The following is a 23,909-nucleotide window of genomic DNA, read 5'->3' on the forward strand; positions in this document are numbered from 1 at the left end:
TTCTTAACATCATCGATTTTTTTTTAATGGAGAAATTATTCATTTATAAGTAAGGTGTCTATATAAAAATTTAACTTATTTTCATTTTTAACCAATACTAATTACGAAAAAAAAACATACATAATTTGTAATTATGACCAGAAAATATCACAAAACGTGTTCCGGCTATTGGCGCTGTTTTCTGCAGCGGCATAATTTAGAATTAATGGTAGTGACGGCTAGGCAGCGCTGTTTACGTCATGGCGGCACCTGTGAATGATGAACCGAAGGAAGTGGAACATTTGTTAGTTTTATATATATATATATATTAATCATTTTATATAATATAATGCATAATAAATTAATTCGTGTAATATATTACAAATAACAAATTAAAAATATTGTATATATATTACAAATGCTTTTATTTAAAAAAATGGTTTTCGATTTCAAACACGTGACTCGAAAACGCGTGCTTACAATCACGTAGGCTGTGTTACAATTGTCCTTTGAGACGCAAAACATATTTTAGAACACCGTCTAGGTGTGCATTATATAGAAATAAATTAAAGAAGAAAGTAATACTATACATAAGATGATGAATAACAATAAGTTACACAAATTTAAAACAAAAAAGTCTACATAAAATACAAACTTTAGACCAAATTCATGCTATTATTCTGTAGCAAATCCTTTTTGCCTAATAACTTCTGTCTCATTGATGAAACTAATTTTGAAGTATTGTCTTCTCTTAATAGAATTTTGAATAAACTAGCCCTTTTTAAAATATTGCATATTTTTTCTGTACTATTTATTTTCAGATTTAGCAATTTCTGCTGCTATTTTTGTTGCAATTACATTTGGGTTTATTTTTACTTTCTTTTATACTACATTTTTCTTGCAAAGCAACCTTTAGATATAATATTATGGTTGCGTATTCATCGTTCTAATAAATTCTGCAAATGTTCTACGGGGGTTACGATTGTGGAGATGTACACTGTTGTCTTTGAACTATATAGTGAAGAATGCTTGGGATCATTGTTCTGTTGGAATATAAGTTATTCTCTAATCCCAGTTTCTGTGACTGCTTTTATTTAAATAATCATATCTATTCATTCTACTGTTGATTAATTTTAATGTTTCAACTCCACCAGTTGTCATACATCTCCACATCATCATATTACTACCCCCATATTTAACAGCGGCACTTGTATTCTTTGCTTGAAATTCTGTGTTGTTTTTGCCACATATTCTCTTTCATCAGAGCCAAATATATTAAATTTACTTTTGTCACTGAATAACATGCACTTCAAAAATTCTTCTAATTTGCCTACATATTCACATACAAATTCTAAGTGCTTCTTTCTGTTGACTGTACAAATCAATGGCTTCCATCTGGCAGTACGTACATCCATGATAATCAACCTTATTAAAATATTACATATTGTTTCTGTACTAAATTTTTTATTTATTTCAGAGGTAGCAATTTCTGCTGCAATTTTTGTTGCATTTATATGTGGATTTATTTTTACTTTCTTTATAATTTTTCAGTTTTCTCAAGGTGTGAATATTTTTGGTCTTCCAGATCTACATTTTGAGTAGATTACCTGTTGCTTTAAAGTTATCAGTTACACTTTGAATGTTGGAATGGGCTTTTGCAATAACATTTCCTATCTCATGAAGCGTCTTTCTTTCATTATGAAGTTTTACCATTAATTGACACATATTTAGTGATAATTCACATCCAGATTTCAAAGTATCAATATTTTGTTTATGTGACATTGTAATTTTAACAAGAACAAAAAATACTTACATAATTGACCTAATTTATAAAATTTATAATGCATAATGGCTAGTAATCGATAAATTTGAAACTTCTTATGGTATTTTATGAGGTATTTTATGATGCAAGTTTGAAAAAGGATCTACTTGTACACAGACTTTTTTGGCACTCATTTTATAAGCAGATTTGTTTTATGTTTGACATGTTTATATACAATGCTCATTATTTTAAAAAGTTTGTATATTCATAAACAATAAATTAAGCAATTTATTAAACACAAAAAATGGAGTAATGAATAACATCAAGGTCTTCTGGAACATTTTAAAAATTATTAACTGCTATATGCAGACTTTTTTGAGTCACTATATACATATATGTATTAGACTAAACAAATGAAGTTTTAATCATATTTTGTAATTATTATGGTATATAAATATTTATTAATTATTTTTGTTTTTTGTAGATCAGAAAGTGATGAGGAATATACAGATGATGACGACGACGACGACGACGACGACGACGATGATGATGATGATGAGGAGGCATGATTTATTCTTATGGATTCTTGATTTTAACTTGCTATTATAAACATATACTTTATTATTTTATTTTGAAAACAATTTTAGTCATCAATTTATGAGGCAGTTGGAGAATTTGCTGCTCAGGAACCAGGTGATTTAAATCTAAAAGTTGGAGATATTTTATCTATTATTACAAAAAGGTAATTATTTATTTTATAAAATTCAAATATATCATATAAGAGCAACATAAATAAAATTAAATAAAAATTGAAAATTTTCAATTTTTATTTTATTTTATTTAGTTGTATATAACTATATAACTAAGAGGACACCAATAAAATTCTAGATTATTCCAAAAAATAACAATGTAAATTCTACAAATGTTACACAAGATTTTACACAAGATTTGCTTCAGGTCAGCAACATTCTAAATTGGAATGCACAGTTTTGTACATTCATTTGGAACTACAGTAAAAGGAATATATGTCTGTAAAGAAAATGTTAATTAGAGGCTATTTTTCTTATTGTATATGGACTTATTTGACATTTGAACTTATTACACAAACAGTAGAACGTGCAATGATTAATATTATAGAGTCAGTTCAAATATCATGAATTTAGTACTTATGTCTATTTGGAAATAAGCTTTTCAATTATTGAATTAATGAACTAATAGTTGACAAAGATATAATTTTAAAATTTACTTATTTTTAATGAAAATTGAGTGGTTCAAGTGATAACAATATAAAATAAATTAACAACAATAATTTTGTTTAATCTAAGTCAGAAGTTTTAACTAATACTTAAAATGATGATATATGTTTAAAAGAAAATATACTTATTAAAAACTGTATTTGCATTTCAGAAAAGATGGATGGTGGATAGCTGAAAATGAGGAAGGAGAAACTGGTTTAGTGCCTTCAACTTACCTTAAGGTATACTACAAAAAGTATAGTTATGAAAAAAACATTTTGAAAGTAATAAACTTTACAAAACTAAATATTTCTGAAAAATATTTTTAATTTTATAAATAATATTAAAATATAATAATAAATATTATAATAAATTTATAAAAATTTTTATAAATTTTATAATATTGATAATATAGTAGTAATACAGTCATCTAATCAGAAATACTGGAGTGAGAAATGAACTATCACAAACAAAACCTTTTTTACCAGTATTGAACTAAACAAATCTTCCAAATGTTTTTGGCCTTTACCAAGGCCTGCTTCAGATGCAGAACTAAACTGGCTTCCTACTTGGACCGTTAGAATGATGCTGTTAGATTTTAAACGTTGTATATATTGTGGTGGGTAAAGCCCCCATGTAATTATGTATATATTATCATATTTTATAAGTTAACGGTTAGCATTGTTTCCACTAATCCTATCGTTTATAATTTTTTACTCATTTTCTAAAATATTTTTCTCGTGGTGAGTTTTGGGCGAGTGCGAGGTCACCCACCTCGTGTCAAAGGTGAGAAAGAGGATTTTCGGCATTTGAGGGAGGACTACGAGAGGAGGAACATGTGCATAGAGGGAGAAAGCCACCGAAAAAGAAAAGAACAAGAGAGGGAGATCCAGAGTTGTGTTCGAGGACTGGAGTATTCAAGAGATAAAGTAGTTTTTTTTTTTTTTATTTGGATGTTTCGTCCCACCGAAGGAGTTCCACGTGGTCAGTTTATGTCCTTTGTTAATCGTAATAGACTTCTTAACTCGCCAAACAAAGAAGAGGGGTTTTCTTATAACACAACTATCCTATACTTCCTTTTTTTTTTAAATCTAACTAACATTAGTCATAGTCTAATTTAAGTAGGTTTAATTAGTACTGTAACGCGATTAAAACCGATTGTGAACCAACCGCTTTTGGGGTTTGAATGTTCAATCCGTACTACACGCATTGTGGACAAAAGAAAATAATAATCAGCTTAGCTTTTGTAATTTACGTCGACAAACGAATAAAATTGTTATTACTATCACTTATTTGTAATACGCGTGTATCCGTAATATTATTCATATAATGTGGTTTTCTTTAACCCGTCACACCACAATATCACATTTCACCCCTCTGCCTGGCTCAGTTTGAATTCCTCAAACAGGTATCTCCACGCATGCACGATAGTCTCACCATCTTTAAAGTTAATACAGTTGCCTCTTAAGTTGACTTTATAAATCTCCAAGGCCTCCAGGTGACAAATATGATCGATTTGAAAAGCCTGTCTAATTAATCTGGTGTACTGGAAGTCCGCCCAAACTTCCGGGTCAGTGGCGTATGCTGACAAGGTGCTGGCGTGCCTGTTGTTTGTAACGTTGGATTGATGTTCACGTATCCTTTTTTGAGTTGAATGTATGGTTGAGCCAATATAAATTAAGTTCCTTTGGAACCTATCATCCCTGAGGGGAATGGAGTAAACCCCTGGGGCTCTGCTAAGATCTATTTTATCTTTTGCATTGCATAACAGCTTGTATATTGTGCCAGATCTCCTGTACGTGATCTCTGTGCCATTCTGGTTTGCAGTCTCCCTGTATAAGGAGTTCAAATGTTGATTGAACTGGACGACTGTGTGCCTATAACCTGTAATTGGCTGCTGGCTACTGTTAGACGTAGACCAGGTGTTAGAAACGCTGCATAGGGGAAGTTGGTTGGTGTAGGCACGGGCCAAATTGTGAACCATATCTCTTTTGAAGCCATGTTCAACAGCCTATATTTTCTTTACGTTGAAGCTCTAGTAGGGTGTCGTGCCTGTTGGTGTGATGAATAAAGGCTTGTCTGGTTAGGGCCCAGAAGGCTGCGATTTTATACGAAAAGGGGCTAGACAAGTTTGCAGGGATAAATAGTAAAATGTGGCCAGGTTTGTAATAAATGTTCATTTCTATTTTGCCCCAACGAGATGCATGTTGACATCTAAGAAATGAAGGTGAGACTATCGCGCATGTGTGGAGATACCTGTTCGAGGAATTCGAACGGAGCCAGGCAGAGGGGTGAAATGTGATATATACAACGTTTAAAATCTAACAGCATCATTCTAACGGTCCAAGTAGGAAGCCAGTTTAGTTCAGCACCTGAAGCAGGCCTTGGTGAAGGCCGAAAATGCTTGGAAGATTTGTTTAGTTCAATACTGGTAAAAAAGGTTTTGTTTGTGACAGTTCATAGTAGTGGTATTTCTGGAAAAAGTACTGAAGTATATTATTTTTAGAAAACATATGTATTAATATTGGATGAAATTACAAGAATTGATTGAAAAATAAGTTTTCCATTTTTATAAAATTAGCTTATGTTAAACAAAAGTCACTTATGTTAGTCATATATATTTTTTTTCTGACATAGAGGTATCCTGTGTACAAGGCTACTTCTACAACATGGTTTGAGAATTTGAGAAATTCTTCATTCAAAATTTCACGACTTTTAAGTGCAAACTCCGTTATTCAATATTTTTTAAAATTCAAGTAAGCATGCATTCTGTCTAAAATTTGCCCATGGGTTTTAGAATATTGAAATTTTCAATTGGTTTTGTGCCTCATGCTAGGTTTACTTTTATGAAAACTGACAGGGCAATTGTTTCTTCCTTGTCCTAGCTTTCCTATCATCCAAGTGGCATGTCATTGCTTTCAGACTTTAGCCCTTAAGACTGTCACTGTGCTTAGTTTTATACATTAATTTTTGTATTTAGTAAACTTTATTTAAACATGTTTAGCTAAGTGGTTATTAAACTTTTTTTTAACTCTAGGTAAATAATTACAGGTCGGCTTCCTACAACGTGGTAGATACGTTCCTTGAAAATACCGCGTTGTGGGAAATCGCATTATAGGAGACACCAACTTAATACAAAAACTGGGATTCAGTTCTAAAAAGAGAAAAACTGCCTTTTATGGTGTAACATTTTCATCATTTTTTAAATTTACATACATAAAAAGCTTAAATAAAATTCAACATCATATAAAAACTAAAAAGATTATGATTTCAAGTCAAAATTAAAAAGAAACATAATGTTATGCTCACAAATTCAGTCCTCATCGTCACTAATTATAGTTGTTCGAGAATGTTTGACTGGCCTTATTTCAAGATCTGAGCTTGTTTCATCAAGTTTTGGCCACTGCATTTATGTGATCCGTTGCGATTTTTCTGTTATGTGAAAGATAATTCATTTCTAAATACCTTAAACTGCGATGTAAAAGTACCGCATTGTAAAGGTACCTTGTAGGAGGCCTACCTGTATTTCTAAAAATGATTAACAAAATTCAGCAGTATCTCAGTACTCGAACAATTCAGTATTCAAACACAAATTCTGGAAAATAAATTGGTTGGTCCTTGATTGAACAAATGTGAACTGCTAGAACAAATTTTTGATTAATAACATATCGTTACTTCTTATTTTATCATACATAAAAAATTTTTATGCTAAAAATAAAAAAAATGATGACATTGCTGACAGTGGTGATATTCGAAATAGTTAACAAAGGGTTCGCTAGCAGAAAATTTTTCCCTGACAATCACTGACAAACGAAATGGAAGTTTTGGCTAGAAATAAATACAATACTTTTCCTTGTGATATATATAATAATCAGTGGCGTATTTGGAATGTAATGAGCCCTGGGTGAAGACCAGGTAACAATAGTATATTAGTGCTGTAGACCTTTTTTTAGGCAGAAAAATTTTTTACCCCGAATGGCACTGCTGATAATAGACAGATGTCATCATCTCTCGAAATACAATATCCTTTTTATTTCGCTGTCCATAGCCCGACACGTGTTCCACAGCCATCTTGTATTATCTTGCGTGCGTGAGATTGTGGGATCTCTCTTATGACTGGATCTAGTTTCAAGAACTCTCTTCAATTGATCGTGATTAAACCTTGTTTCAGTCGAGATTGAAATGGTCGAGAGAGATCGCACCAAGACATAGTCCCCGACCTTGCTCACAATCTAGATTGAAATGCTCGGTGCGAACGGGGTATAAGGCTCTAGTTTAGTATTATTACAGAGTATAATATGTATATTTTAATATATTTTTTAAAAAAAACAAAACCACCGAGAAATGTTGTGTGTGTTTAACAAGGTTCGGAAAACTGAAAATTTTACCAACGGGTTTGGGCGAACCCATTCGGAAAAACTGAAAATTTTAACAACGGGTTCAGCCGAACCTGTGCGAACCCCTGAATATCACCACTGATTGCTGATATTTCTCATCAAGATCAACAGAAAAGCTCAGATGACAATACTTTATAGAAAGAAAACCCCCTCACTTAACTAAAATTAATGTTAACACATAATACAGTACTTTTAATTGTGATTGTCAATTAATTATTGATTGCTTTAATAAACAAATTTCTATTAGTAACAAAAAACGATAGTATACTTTTGTTAACTTCTGGAACGTAACCCTATGTTTTAATGTAGTCCATCCTTTGTTTGGTACAATACAGATTCCCATAACACTGCACTTTTTCGAAATGTAACTACTGTGTTATACGAGGGATACCTGTAATTATCATTTAGAGTACAGTAGAGAACCGAAAATCGGAATCAATTGGGGACTGGGGTTGTTCAGATTAGGGATTTGTTCCGATTATGGTCTATGTACGAAAAAATATATTAACCTGTTCGATGTTCAAATTTTTCTTTGTTGCGTGTCGCTTTGTGTTGAATTTTTCTCCGTTGCGTGTCGCTTCGTGTTGAATTTTCGTCGATTTTAAGCCTAACGAAAATTCTTATGATAATAATCGAGGCTATCGTATCGTTAAAAATTATTTCTTTATTTTGTACAAACAAAATAAATATATTGAAGAATATAAAAACATGAAAATTATACTTTAGAAGTAAATTTAGTATCAAAAACGTTCGATTCAGCACGACACAGTCCGACTGAAAATCGTGCCGATTACCGGCGGTTCCGATTACCAGGGTGCCGATTTATGACTCTCTACTGTACCATATTTTTTCAAATATTCACTCTATTTTTGCATGATTTTGCATGAATAAAAAAATGCATGAAAAACCTTTTGTTTTTCACGTGTTTTTTATTCATTCCCAAACCCCGGTTTTGTACTCTTGATATCAGTATTCCTTGATAATCGTTTTTAAATTTCTTTATAAATTGTGTGATTTAACCAAATACTGCTTTGTTGTAACATGATAGAATTGAGCAGAGCCAAAAAGAAAGAAATGATCCTTACAATTGGGGACAGAAGAGGTGATCCTTGTACATGACAGTTGTGGACAGGCAAACTCTGCACTTACCTCCACAAAATAGGTTGTCCTTGTACCTATATATGTGGTTAGAGCATTTGGCAAACTTGAATATGGTGCCTTTTGGATAAGCCTTTCATTAGTCTGTTACAAATTTAAAAATTGAAAATCATATTTTATTAATATAATGCATATTATATTTTGTAATATAATTTTTCATACTCCTGTGTGACAGTTTTCTATGAATTTATTAGTTTGCCCAAGTAACAATTTTGAAATTTTGGTACCTCATCATCATGACGTCTTGGGCACATACCCCTGCTGCCCCTGCTTTTCCATGACTCTGCTTGACATGAAGAGGCAATTCAATTCTTGTGTTTTTTTCATTTTTTGCACTTATTTTCTATTAAGTGTATGCAATGCTGTTTTTTATTTTTCTTTCCTAAATTCCATTAGGCATACTCAATTGTGCCAGAAAGCACAGACATTGTCACTTTGACTACACTGTGTATCAAAAATAAAGTCAAGGACCCATATTTTTTACATATAAATGGACCTTCATTACATTTTTGGATGCCTCAATGCAATGTTGGATTCCTAATGGAAAATAACAAAGTTTCATCAAAATCAGCCCATTAAATATTGAGAACAAACTCAATTCTATAAGGACATCACCTGTCAAATTCATGTGATTTTTGCAATATTGCTTTGTCACACATACTCATGCTACAACCTTTTATCTTGAAAATTAAGTCATGTACAGTACTTCCATTTTTCATTACATTTTTGGAATTCTCATAACAATAAATGGAAAATGGCAAAGTTTTATCAAAATCAATCAATCAATCAAATTTTTAGATGAAATGCAATATTATAAGCCACATAGAAGATGCTTCACTAACATTCTGCTTCAATTAAGTATATAATTTTAATTAACTAATGAATTATGTACATTTTTTATTTTAGTAAATAGCATGTTTGTTATGGATTTTTTTACTTTACTTTATGAACAAATCACATTGGTTTAAACATGGGCCACAAAACCTGAAGACAGGCAGACTGTCCTGAAAACATTAAGTTGAATAAAATCTTGTCACATTTAAAATTATCACTAGCATTTTCAGTTTGCTAAAAATATATTTAAATGTTAATTTTTGTCTATTGTATGTTCCTTGGAACCAAGCATAAAATTGCTATTGAGATTGTTTTTGTGTATTAATTTTACTAAATAATTTTGTTGATCATATGTATATATGATCAGATAGATAGATAGATGTGGATGATGAGATAGATAGGAGGTCATGTGTCATAGCTCAAGTAAGGTTAGACTTAATACTTAATGAAGATTTTCTCATTAATAATATAAAAAGTTTTTTAATAAAATCTTGTAATGGATGGCACCATGTGCAATTTTAAATGTTTTTTTGTTGGGAAAGTTATGCAACTCATTGCTAAAATTTTTTAAACATGGGATTTTGTAATGTATATGTACAGTATGTGTAAATATGTAGAAAAAATGCATGATACAGTAAAACTTCTCTAACTTGAAGCTCCAAGGGATAGGAGAAACTTCAAGTTACAGACAATTCAAGTTAGAGAAAAAGAATAAAAATGCTGATTCTGAATAGATTTGTATTTTTACCTCTCTTGCATTATATAAAGAATCTTTGATATTTTTCTTTTGGTTTTAAACAACTTGTGTAATGCTTTTCAGCAAAATGTTCAATGTAATTAATGGAATTGAACAGTTTTGCAGGTACATCTTATTCAGATAAAGTGAGAGGACCTCTTGCATTGGACTGGAATGTTGTCTGAAAATTGATGTTGGAGAGTAGATACAACTAACTGTCTGAAAATTTCGTGGATAATTAGGATCATTTTGAATAGAATAAATATTAAAATTTCAGTCAGGGAAGTTGAAAGTAACATAAATCAGTGTCAGGGACTATGAAAAACTTCAACTTGGAGAAAATTTGACTTAAGAAATTCAAGTTAGAGGCATTAAATCCCTATGCTATTCTATTGAGACCTACTGAGTGATTTGTTTTCTTCGAGTTAAAGAAATATTCGAGTTACAGACATTTGAGTTAGAGAAGTTTTACTGTATATATTTCAGAAAGAGAATGCCTACTACAAATTAAAAAAATGCCAGTTATTTTTATTTTTGGAATAAGATTGTTATACAGACCTTATTTTGCTTCTCATTCTGATGCTCCATAACATATACCCTGAATTTGCTTATTAACAGCTGTTCTATTATACTATTAGATAATATGAGTTCTAAAATATTATTTAAAATTTATTATTATATATAATATATATATATATATATATATGTTACAGTCAAAACCCGTTTTAGTTAGAACGCGTTTTAACTAGTTGAAACCAGTTTATACTGGATGTCTTTGTTAAAACCCGTTTTGCCTAGTTAATTTACTGCTGTACATGTTTTGATTTTAGATAAAACTAGTTTTAACTTTTAACATTAGTTAAAATTAATTTTAGCTACATAAATATGTTTGGGGGAAATAAATAAAGTTATGTATAGTGATTCGGGGAAAGATGCCTAATATTTTGCTTATGAAAGAAATTATAATGATAATTTGGGTTTTGGAGGCCTCTAACGAAAATATCATATTCGTGAGCATGTTTTTCAAATAAAACTTTGGAGTATATGAAAAATAATTGTATATTGTGTTTGCAATGACGACTTTTTTACTGTCTGGCATTTTAGGCATCTCACCCCAAGTATCCGGGTGAGATGCCAAATGCCATTAGGGTAAGACAACAAATATAATTGCATAAAATTAATTTTTGAATATCTTAACCAAATTTAATTTATTGCATATGTAGTACAAAGTACTTCATAGTAAGTATAACAGCACAGTATAAGTATTGTTAAGTTTCTGCCCGTTCTAATGTGCTCTATAGCTAGCTGAAAGCTCTTTTCAGTCCAAAAACCTTTTCGAGAAATCCTTATATAATTTCTATGCATATCCTGCAATAAAACGAAAAAACAAAAATTTATTAAAAATAGGCATGTTATCCAAGAAAAATGTGGCATCTTTCCCATTTGTCAGGGTAAGGTGCCTAGCGGAGTCACGTGTTCCAGCGTGTCCGATCAGGATCGGCGGTAGCTCACAATGGAAACTTTAGAACCTTAACTACATCACACATTAATTGTTTTTCGCAATTTTTAATAAATTCTATTTTAACTTTTAGTTTTAAAATGATTCTAGAAACATTTCACAACAAAAACTTTGTTCTTATCTTGCTTTTATTCTTCTCAGATGTAGAAAATGAGGTAACGGTAGTCAACTACAGGTTTCCGCATTCAATATTGGCCCAATCGATTCATCATACAAACACATGACAATATCTGACGTCAGCCGTTTGAAAATATCAAAAAGTAGGCATCTTTCCCCCGCTTATCATCTTACCCCGAATCACTCTATATGTTGCAGTCAAAATCAGTTTTTAGTTAGAATGCGTTTTAACTAGTTGAAACTAGTTTATACTGGATGTCTTTGTTATAACTAGAATTTACTGCTAGTCAAAAATGAATTTGAGTTAAAACTAGTTTTAACTAGACAAAACGGGTTTTAACAAAGACATCCAGTATAAACTAGTTTCAACTAGTTGAAACACATTCTAACTAAAAACGGGTTTTGACTAACATATATATAAAATAGGATGGCTGTCTGTTTATTACCTGTACACTTTTAAATTCTTTAACCAATATGCACTCATATTGTTCTGACTTTCTTCAGGAAAAAATACAAATTGAATGTTGGTTGCATTTGTATAGAACAAAAATTTTTAAAGCATTCTGGAATAAATATTTCAAATGTCGATAGCCAGACATTTGAAGTTATGAATAAATGAAAATATAAAGATATATGTGTAAAACATAAATAAAAAAAATAATAAAAATATAAGAACAAATATTTAATAGCTGAATATGAGCATTATCTCTAATGCTCAGGCTATGAGTTCATATAGTGTCACTTGCATACATTTCAAAAAGCTCTTCAAGCCATGTTATGGCATTGACTCTCACTTTGTCTTGTGGACCAAGGCTTAAGTCTGAGATGAACACGGTTTATTTCAAGGGAAAATCTATAAAACAAGAAGATATGCAGAGGCATTACTCATCCATAAAACACTACTATTACAGTATTTTCTATTTTTTATAAATTTTAGTGTGTGATCCAATGAGTCCTGGGTGGTCTAGTTCATATATAAATCCAAGGGTTGGTTATAATATTTCAGATATTATTTAATTTCAGTAATATGTGTTATTTTTAATATATATTAAAAATATTATCAATATTTTTAATATATTGATTAATTTTATTACTTATAACAGTTGCAGAATAATCTTATAACTCAAATACTGTGATTTGAAGTATTTACAAAAGAAGAATGTTAATTAGAATGATAATTTTATATGCAGTAGAGTACCATACAACGTGCAAATAATGCAAGCAACAACTCTCAAATTTTGTCGATCAGAGGTATACTTTTTTCAACTTATAGGCCAAGGTTTAAACTTTCATAAATTGTGTGATAATGCAGGTTTCGATAACACGATTTCCTATAATGTGTAACGAATCCCCCACGTTGTACGGGACTCTACTGTATAGTGACAGGAATGTGAATTGAAACTATTGTTAAAGGGAGAGAAAGGAGTTAAAATGAGGAATTTTGCATTATATGTAAATTATGTTATATGCTATTAAAATGATTATTTTTTTTTTAGTTACACACAAAATCATCAAGAGAAGGTAAGTTTTAATTTACATTTTAATTTAATAAAATTTTAATGTATTTGTATTAAAATGTTTTTAAGTATGCTATCTTGTTATATTGTAACAAATTAAAAATGTAATGTGCAGTAGAAAAAATATATAATTCTAAATAACTTAATAATACTACACAAAAAATAATAATTTTTGAATGTTCTTATGTTTTGGATAAAGGATTTAAAAAAACGTTTTAGATTTTGATATTTTCTTATGTTATACTTCTGAATTGACTGTACTTGTTCAATATAGATGGTATTTTGTATTAATTTAGCATTTAATAAGTTTTTAATTTAAAACTGAATCTTTTCTTATTGTTTTATTAGATGCTGATAGTCCAAGGTATGCATAAAATTTTAAATTTTTTAAGATATAACTATTTAATTTTATTAGTTCATTAAAAATATTATATGTAGTTAAGTTTTCTCAATGAATTTTATATAATTAAGGTTTTTCATTTTTTTATAATTAGTTTATGTATTTTTGCTTAGTTATCGCTTAGATTACTGAATGAACATACCTCATTGATTTCCAAAAATTAAAGAACAAAATGAATAAATTCTGAAAAATTTAGATAACAATAATTTTTTTGGTTTGAATTGCTATTAGTGTTACTTCTTTTTTCATTTCTATAACAAATATATTTATACTGAAATAATAAATGCAGGAAAAAACAATGAGAACATGATTTGTGAGAGAAATTGAATTAGCTCTGAAGCTTTGGTTTAACTTACAAGGAGAACTTACTAAGTATTACATGAAAATCATGTATTACTTAGTACTAACATTTATTTAGTAGTTAAATACACATTATTTACCTACCTAACAGGATATTTCTCTGGTCAATATTTCTATTTTTTCATGAGAAAGTAAAACAAGGACTGTTTGATGAGCAGAGTGAAAGTGGAAAGCTTTAGCAGTGTAGTTGTTGTCTTATGATGATAAATTTTGTCATAAGGCAATGTACTAGTGAACTTGAGAAAAAGAAGAAATATAACCAAATAACAGATTGGTGGGTAAATCTCACTCTTAAATAAATGACTGTGGATACTCCAAAATTATTGTTACTTATTGTGCTAGAAGTGGATGTCAACCAATAAACAAAGCAACTTGATTTTTACAGGGTGTTTGGAAAGTCACTGTGCACTTATATATTTATTAACAGACATGTTTCAATATAGAATATGGGAGGTAAATATGAATGACAATTATATACAATGTTGAAAGAGACTACAGGCTTGGATCCTTCTTATTTTGTTTCTAAACACTGCTATGCTCACTTGAAGACTGAATGAATGCTGTTATCTCTGCTTTTGGGTCATTCAGTGTGTGTGGACAATCTCGATACACTGCAGATTTTGCTGCTCCCCATAGATAAAAATCTGGTGGATTATGATTAAATATGTATTATATGAATGTATTACAAAAATATTATTAGAAAAGTGCATGGTGACTTTCTAAACACCCTGTTTAAGTTTAATAAAATTAAATATGTAATCATTTCTTGAGACTATCTCCTTTGATGTATGGAAAACAACTAGAAATTACTAGCATTTTTGGAAACCTCTTTCAAATCATAGCAGAATAGTTTAACTAACTTCTATATGTTCACTTCACAATAGTCATGCTGTACTTTAGAGAAAAGGAAGTGCCTCAATTTGCACATGCTCATTTCAAATTTATAATCAATCTGTGTTCAAATCATGTTAAATTGGTACCCAGCTTCAGTGATATTGCAAGTACAGCATTCTCAGAGATCAAGACAGAGTGGTTCCATAGATCACCTTTTAGGCCGCGACTCCACTAGCCGTAAAAGGGCCGTAAAACCCCTCACTCGTAAAAGCTTTTAATCACGTGACCATGATATTTTACGCCTGAGCAATTCGTAAAACCAACGTAAAAGCGAGTTGAACACTGCTCAACTCGCTTTTACGTTGGTTTTACGAATTGCTCAGGCGTAAAATATCATGGTCACGTGATTAAAAGCTTTTACAGTGAGGGGTTTTACGGCCCTTTTACGCGCTAGTGGAGTCACGGCCTTAACCTTTTTATATCCTCATCTTCAATTTTTCAGAAAAGTTTTTCTTCTTAGAATTAAGAGAGCAACTTTGCCAAATATATTAACTGATAAAAGAATAACAGTTAAAATTAAAGGATATAAAATCCATTATAACAAAACTAAACAAAATGCTAAATTAAATATTATAAAATGATATAAAAATAAAGTTTAAGTGTAATTAATTGCTAATCTAAATATGGTTTATATATTTAAATATGAAATTTTTATACTTTAATAGGGATATTTTAAAATGTGATAAAGATAATCTACAGGTAAATATTTATACAATTTTTATGAACTAATTTATTCTTATTAATTAAAAGTGATACATAAATATAATTTAATATGATTAATAATGAATATTTATTAAAATATTTTTCTTTAAAATTTTCTCATTTATCATTCAATAAATACAAAATTTTATAAAGAGCATGATTTAATATTTTAAACATAATTTATGTTTTAAAGACTTACAACATGATGTCTTTAGTAGGGATTAAAAATTGAAAATTGCATTTTGATTAAAGAATTTGGATTCAGTTTATTATTATTATTATTACAGTACTATTAAATGATTGTACATGTATATAAGCTGCATAAAAAGCTTCTCGTGGGCCGTACTTTAGCCATGTCTGATCTAGTTTCTTCCTATATAGATAGATATGGTTGACAGATTATAAAGGGATTCAGAAAATAAACAACATTTGGCTATAAAAAAGGAAGAAAACATAATGATAGGAAAAATTTTTATTGAGTAATTAGTATAAGATCAGTTACTTTACTACATAATCACCATTATGATTAAAGCACTTGTCATAGTATCACTAGTTTTTGGACTCCTTTGTCATAAACTTCCACTGCTAGTTCTTTCAGTTGGTTAGTGACAACTTCTTTTATTTCTCATCTGTTCTAAAATGTTCCAAATCCACCCAAAAACTCTTTTGGAAAAGAGGTGAAAATCACTGGGGACTAGGTCAGTACTGTATGGTGGGTGGTTGAAAACATCCCAGCTTGAGCACAGCTTGAGTGGCTGTGGTAGAGTGTGGTCACACATTATCGTTCTTGATTCAACATTAAACACCATTTTCTCACACTTACTTTGTTCATAATGTGATCTCCATACATATCCATGATTTGTTGATGAATTTTATGTAGGATGAACTTTCTTTGCATTTATAAAACAAATAATACTTCGCTCTTTGCATTTGGTGGGATTTTCAATTTTTGTACACATTTGTAGCCCTTCACAAAACAGTAACAAGAAGCTTTCCATTATTGAAACTTTACATGTGCTAAGTTAACACAGAGAACAAATTGACCTTGAATCAATGGCAGTAATTTACCTGTACAGAATATTATATGCAAACATTCTTTATTTTCTGGACATCCCTCAGAGAGCTTACAAAAAACTAATTTCTTCTCAAGAGTAACAATTGTTACTTGTAACAAATTAGTTTTATTTATAATTTCAGGAAAAAGGAATTACTTATCTTTTACAATATTTTGCTTTTGTTGAGATATAAAAATTTTTATTAATAATTATTTTTTTAGGAAGAAATAAGTAATGCAAATCATTCTTCACCAATGTTGTTAAGGAAATATGAAGGTATTTTAATAGAAATAATTTTTTATACTAATTTTTTTTATTCTAAGAATTTTATTCTTAGAAAATTTAGCTTTAAAGTTATATTTTGTATTAAAGTAAAACTTATTTAATATGAGTATTTTTGATATCTATCAACTTATATTCAATGATTCAACTTGATAATGAACATGTTAATTAATTACTATTATATGCTTCTTGTCTAGTCTCGGTATAAACTTGTGAGTCTATGTTGGCCTTTCTTCATTACTAGACTTATTACACGTCACTCAACAAGGTTGAGTGATGGTGTAATAAGTCTAGTAATGAAGAAAGGCCAACATAGCACTCACAAGTTAATGTTAAAATTAATTATTACATATATATATATAACCACCAATTGTAAAATTCTATAATTCAAGCAATAAAGTTTATTATTATTATGATAAATTGTGTAATGTTAGGAATTTTTTAAATGTATATTTACAAATTTTCAATTACACATGTTTTGAATTTATATTTCATAGATGATGCTTATAGTATAGCTGCATTTTTATATCCTAAACTTAGTTCTTCAGGATTATTTTTTCTTGATCTGGAATGGGATGATACAAATAAAACTGTAAGTATATTTGCAATTGAAAATTTAATAAAAAAAACTATTTTTGTAATATTAAAGATAATTTAACAAATTAATTCTTTTTACTTGTTTTATTGTTTTGTTTCTATATTGTCTACTTGGACCTTGTTTACAGATAGGACTTATTGTACTGGTGTAGTTTCTGATTAGCAGAATTCTTAGTCAAAACAGAATATATTTATTTTCACCTGCATGCTCTTTTGTGTGTTTCAGACCTGTAGGCAGTGGCGTAGCATGGGTGTCAGCCACCCGGGCGGAGGAAAATTTCGCCGCTTCCTTATTTAGGTATTTTTACAAGATATTATTATTTATTGTGAAATTTTGCCGCCCAGGGCAGGCCGCCCCTGCCGCCCCCACTACGCTACGCCACTGCCTGTAGGCCACTCTTTAGCAGGTTTACAATATTCTATAACAATTGTATAAAAAATTTTTAAACAATGATATTACACCTGACAATATTTCACATAAGATAAAATTACTTACATTTTCTTTACTGTCCAATATTAATACAACACTGATACCGACATAAAACATCCAAAAAACAGTGTGTCACATACTTATCGTAACTTTTTTAAATTTATGCCCAAAATAGCAACGATTGCAATCTTTAAAGAAATTCCAGGATAATTTAATGAATCCTGAGGAAGATCCTAAGTAGATTGAAGACATTAGAGATTGCAATTGATTATCAAATTTGCAATTGCAGTAGAGCGTCATTTATCTGAATCAATTGGGGATTGGGGTTGTTCGGATAACCGATTATGTACGAAAAAATATATTAACATATTTGATGTTGAAATTTTTCTCCAGTTGCGTGTCACTTTGTGTTGAATTTTTCTCCATTGTGTGTTGCTTTGTGTAGAATTTTCATCTGATTTTAACCTAATCGAAAATTTTTATAATAATAATCGAGGCTATTGTATTGTTAAAAATTATTTCTTATTTTGTACAAACAAAATAAATATATTGAAAAATATAAAAACAAAAAATTATACTTTAGAAGTTAATCTAGTATCAAAAACATTCGATTCAGCATGACACAGTCTGACTGGAAAGCTTTCGGTTAACTGATGTTTTGGTTGACCAGCTTTCAGATAAACGACGCTCTACTGTTAATTATCCTGGAATTTCTTCAAAGGTTCAATTTTCAATTTGTTGCTATTTTGTATAATATATTCCAAGCTTGAAGAGTTTGAGCTAAATTTATGCCCATATAAAATATTAAAACTATTAAAAATTTAAGTTTTGTATAAAATGTTAAAAAATTTTTTACTCACTGATGGTTTGACATCTTTTCATATTCTTATTTCTTCTTTCTTTTATCTTTTCCACTGTTACTTTTGTTTTAAATGTTTTTCTACCCATTATGCCCTCTATAAATGAAACTTTTCCATGATTGGTGAATTTCTCTTCCTAAATTAGGTTTATAAGTCTTGAATCTAACTTTTAAATTAGGCCTTGTGCTCTTTGATGGATCCAATATAAACCGTTTTTCTTTTGCATCTATCCACTTTTCTTTATGGATTTTTATAATTTATATTATCATTAATTCTATTACTTTGTTTTTTTATATAAATATGTTCAAATAGTTGTCTTTTAAATCCATTTCTTTCTTTTTTCTTTATTTTTATCATATTTAAATTAATTTCACATTCTACTCTGTTACAATACTTGGCTACTGCTGAATTTGCATAATTTTTTTCAATTGATCTGATATGTTCATTTAAACGTATTTTAAGTTTTCTTTTTGTTTCACCTATGTATGTTTTATCTAGTTCACAAATACGTTGAAAAGAATATATCTACTACTTTTTTCTATTACTTTAGTTTTTTCATTATTTCTATAATATAAATTTTTTTAAATAAATCATTTTTCTCGGGTATTAAATTTACTTTATTATTTAATAGTTTCTTTAATCTTTCAAATAATTTAGGAATATAATTTAATTTCACACATTTTTTTATCATTATCAAAATGTTTATTTCTATTTTCGTTTTTAATTACTTTATTTTTGACAAAAAGAAAACAAATGAAGAATTAATAATCATATAAGCAGACCAAATTATGGAAAATTTACAGTTTGAAATAGAAAAACAAAATAGTATAAATTGTTTAGATGTTACAACACAAAGAAAAGAAGTTAGACTAGAGTATAAAAAAATATGTTAAACCTATGCAAGTATCTAAAGTAATCAACTATAAATCAAATGTACCAATAAATATGAACAATCACTCACCACACAGGATATAGATAATCATGTACTCAGAACTGATTATGGTGTGCACAGAAACAAAACAAAAATGAATGCAAAAATATACTGTATTACAATAAATATGAAGTATAATATATTTAAAATGTATATAGATAAAATTAAAAGTAGAATTAGTAAAATATAAAACCAGGAAAAAGAAACACAACAAACAACAACATGCCAACTAGGGATTGCAATTGCTGGATCCCTCATCCAGCAATCCAGCTGGATCCAGCGCATTTTTCTGCCTGCTGGATCCAGCACCAGGTGCTGATCCAGCGCTGCGGATTCGCAAATACTCAATTAACTTTCTAAATAATGGCGCAAAAGTCTACGTTGTCAGTGTTGCTGCTTTGCTACGTGCACTAACGCTCGACGGCGAGAGTTGACGTCCGTTCTTCTGGCCCAGTGGTCCGTAAGGAGCCCTGGGCCAGAAGAATGTTGGGAGCCCCCATGAAGAAACAGAATCAATACTAGATTATAGACCTAGGGGTCGCTGGTGTAGCTAGCACGGGCGAGACCGCTTACGGATATCGTGCTATCCTTTAACATATCCTTTTAACATATCCCAGAAAATCTGTTGACCTTATTTTTTATTGTTTTTTTTAGCCAGTGAAATTTTTCACCCTGTACTCAACACTTCACACTACGTGTTGGAGGAGTAATTTCAATCGTATTATTAATAGTTCTTCATTTCAAGTAACCTATTTGTTTTCTTTGTAACTTTATTACTTTCAGATAATGTAACCAGGCCAGTGCCGTAGCCAGTGCGTCTTTAGGGAGGCCTACGGGGCCCGGGCCCATAGGCCCTCCCCTAAAGACGGCCCTGGCTACACCCCCTCTCGACACCACACCGCCCGCCCTTTTGCCTCTGCCTGATCTAATTGCCAGTTGACTTTCCGCTCTCACTAAATAAAGTGTCTCCACGCTAAATAAAATAAGTAGTTCCTCTCCTAGTCCTGGTGCATAATTCTAATTTACGGTCGGTCAAGACTAATATTTTATAACTTCTACTCTAATTCTATTAAGTTAGAGTTTTTAACTTTTATTCAATAAGCGGTTAGTGGGCTAGGCAAGGTAATTTTATTGTGAAAATTAGTGAGAAACAGACTACTTAGTTAGTTAAATAAATTAATGATTATTAGTATCTTAGATATGATATGAATATATGTGATTCATGATTGTGATAATAATAACTAACTACTAGATTACTTCTAATTACTTAATCACTATTTTACTAACACGAATAATTAAATTAGTTATAAATAACTACAGACTGATATGTAGAGCCTATATAAGAAAATTGGTAAGACTTAGCCACTTAGCCACTGATTATCTGCCCTTACATTATTATAATATATTAACATAAATTAATTAGAATTACCTATGTTATTATTTAACTTAAAGATTGCATTATAATTATAATCTAACTAAACATTTAAAGTTAATTATTTCTATCTGAAGTGTTAAACCGAACCAAAGTTAAGTTTAGTACCTAAATGTGTAAGTAGTTTCACTGATTTATAGTGACCAGTCTAAATAATAAAAGTTGCTTAAGTATTTTAAAAAATGTTTTATTTCTTTAAAAAAACCATAAATTGCTGGATAGATAGATAGATAGATATATAACATTTTATTGCACCAAAAATACATCTGCGCTGGATTCTCGCTGGATCCAGCTGGATTAAAAACACTGCTGGATTGCAATCCCTAATGCCAACCTGATATTGGTTGGCTTGTAGAAATACAACAAATAGTAAAAATATTTATGTTTAATGATTACCATAAAAATTATTAGATAAATTGATAAATAAAGTAATTAAAACGAAAATAGAAATAAACATTTACTATTGATCCAGAAAAATGCTCAAAAACTTGACTAGTAGGTGTAACTTACTTGATGTCAGAAGGAAACACTGTTATAGAATCTTACAGTTCAAAAACGAAAAGGTAAGTAAAGTCAAGTAGAACTACTGCTATTTCCAAGATTAACTGTGAAGTTGCATCGAAATAATTGTTAACCAACAATGGAGAATGAATGTACCGAACAAATAACTATGCACATGTAAGTTTGTCGACTTTTAGGGGGAAATCAGTTAATCCCACATCAGGAAGACTAGGGCTGTCCGCATGTGGGTGGTGGTGGTGGAGACAGTGATGACAAGTGTTTTACAAAGAAAACTATTTATTGAGACTGAAGGATGCTTACATATATGACGAGTACAAAGGTCTCAGTATTTTGAGGTATTGCTGGTTGGATGTTGTGCTTGTAGGATGTGTGTGGCCCCAGGGCAGGTGAGAAGAGTTCATCAGTCTTCAGCTTTGGCATTGACGAGCGGCTGACAGAGGTGTGATGTTTGGTCCTATAGAAGGTGCACACATGGCACGATTTTGACGGTACACAAATTAAGTGATTGTAATCCAAAGGATGACTTTCTGTTTGATCTCAAATTAACAATTTTTATAGTTTTTCTGATTGGTCCTTGTCCCATTCCTTACTTCCTGATTGGTCTCTTCTTTGTCTCTAGGTGAAAACCAAGACCTGATTGGGTCATGAGAAAGGTCTGATTTGAGGTGTCTATCCGACATCTTTTTGTCGACTCTGATTGGAGACTGTTGATAGAACTATAAACCTTGCGCTCATAATTTAGTCCATCGTTTCTGTTTTCTGTCATTTTGGAACTTTGACAATCATAAGCGATGTTTTTCTAGCCATCAAATCTTTCCCCTTTTCTGAATTTTTAACCTAGATCAATTGTTTGTGAGTGCTTGTGTCAGAGTTATACCTTTCCATTCTCATCTGATCCATTAAGTCATGCATCTTTGCGTCGCGTTTGTTTTGACAACTACAGTTTTTTTTTCTCTCCTCTCTCTCTTAAATAACTAACAACCTTTGCTTTTAATGCTTTTAATTAACTTGAAATTAAATTTTAGTTTTGACCCATTCTGGAACCTCACACACAGTATGTAGTTAAACAAAGTATTTATTTTTGTGGAATAGATACAGATTCTTTTGGATTCCAACTCAATGGCAAAGGATGGTAATACAGTGGTAACAAAATTATTGATGAACAAATGACAAGAATACGCACATATTGCAACATATACCAGGAGACTGATAATGTCTATAACTAATATTTACAAACTAACTTAAACTAAGAAAAGAGGGAAGTCAAAAAAAGGAAAGTGATAAGTAGTAAGATAGGTTATAGGAAAGGAGGAAATACCCAGGATGTATGGAACTTTGCACACTTTTGGTGGAAGGCCACACGGAACTCACTCGGACTGATGGCTCATCATCATCTTCCCTTTTATCCCTCTATCTGCTCGAAACTTGTTGTATCATTACTACGATAAGTTCACTGATCCTTATCAAGCTAGTTCTGCTTCTCCAATCTAGCTGCTTTCAAAGACATGGAGCACCATCTTCTATGTCCTTCCACTTCGAGGTCCAGTCGAAAGAATGTCCCACTCCTTCTCACTCATGCCATCAGGTCCTTTTTCTCTTTTTGTTTCCTGTAGTTCCACAAATCGGCCTTCACCACCCAAGGGAAAAGAGTAAGAATAGAAGGTTCTAGAAGTGAGAAGGAACAAAGAACAAAGGGAAAGATACTTAAATTATGATTAAATCAATTTATACAATGGTGTACGGCCATGTAACACATTTATTTGAGAGAACAGCAATGGACATTAAGGATCTTTTTCCCATTTTTCATCCTGGGAATAAGTACTGATGGGACAACAAATAATCATTTCTTATTACTAGGTGCAAACACATAGGTTACAAGAAGTGATCTATTTATTAAATGTTTGTAATAATTTTATTTAAAATGTTTTAAGATATTAAAATCATTTATACAGTAATTTCTGACTATATAAATTAGAGATTAAAATATAAATATTAAATGAAGAATGTGCTCAATATTGACTTTTGATATCTTTTCCTGTAATGTTTGTGCTGATTGATAGAAATTGTATAAATTGATGTGTTATAAATTGTTTTGTGTCATTGTTTCTTTCAAATTATTATTTAAAGTTAATTGGATAGTTATATGTTGCAAAATTAATCTTACACTATTATTATAATTATTATTATTTT

At 30.5% G+C, this 23,909-nt stretch overlaps 1 protein-coding gene across 1 annotated transcript in view; it reads left to right on the forward strand.

Annotated features, from left to right (window-relative positions):
- The first annotated feature begins 225 nt into the window (after nucleotides 1-225).
- LOC136978634 (nephrocystin-1-like) overlaps nucleotides 226-23,909 on the forward strand; it is a 42,888-nt gene continuing 19,204 nt past the window's right edge. Inside the window, exons 1-9 of the mRNA XM_067274374.1 lie at nucleotides 226-283; nucleotides 2,226-2,304; nucleotides 2,389-2,483; nucleotides 3,149-3,218; nucleotides 13,234-13,258; nucleotides 13,603-13,618; nucleotides 15,574-15,607; nucleotides 16,887-16,941; nucleotides 17,445-17,539. Coding sequence (XP_067130475.1) covers nucleotides 240-283; nucleotides 2,226-2,304; nucleotides 2,389-2,483; nucleotides 3,149-3,218; nucleotides 13,234-13,258; nucleotides 13,603-13,618; nucleotides 15,574-15,607; nucleotides 16,887-16,941; nucleotides 17,445-17,539 — 513 coding nt within the window. The 5' untranslated portion in view covers nucleotides 226-239. The remainder of the gene's footprint in view (nucleotides 284-2,225; nucleotides 2,305-2,388; nucleotides 2,484-3,148; nucleotides 3,219-13,233; nucleotides 13,259-13,602; nucleotides 13,619-15,573; nucleotides 15,608-16,886; nucleotides 16,942-17,444; nucleotides 17,540-23,909) is intronic.

Source organism: Centruroides vittatus, unplaced genomic scaffold, assembly GCF_030686945.1.
Source record: "Centruroides vittatus isolate TY-2023 unplaced genomic scaffold, ASM3068694v2 contig_549, whole genome shotgun sequence".
NCBI lineage: Eukaryota > Metazoa > Arthropoda > Arachnida > Scorpiones > Buthidae > Centruroides > Centruroides vittatus.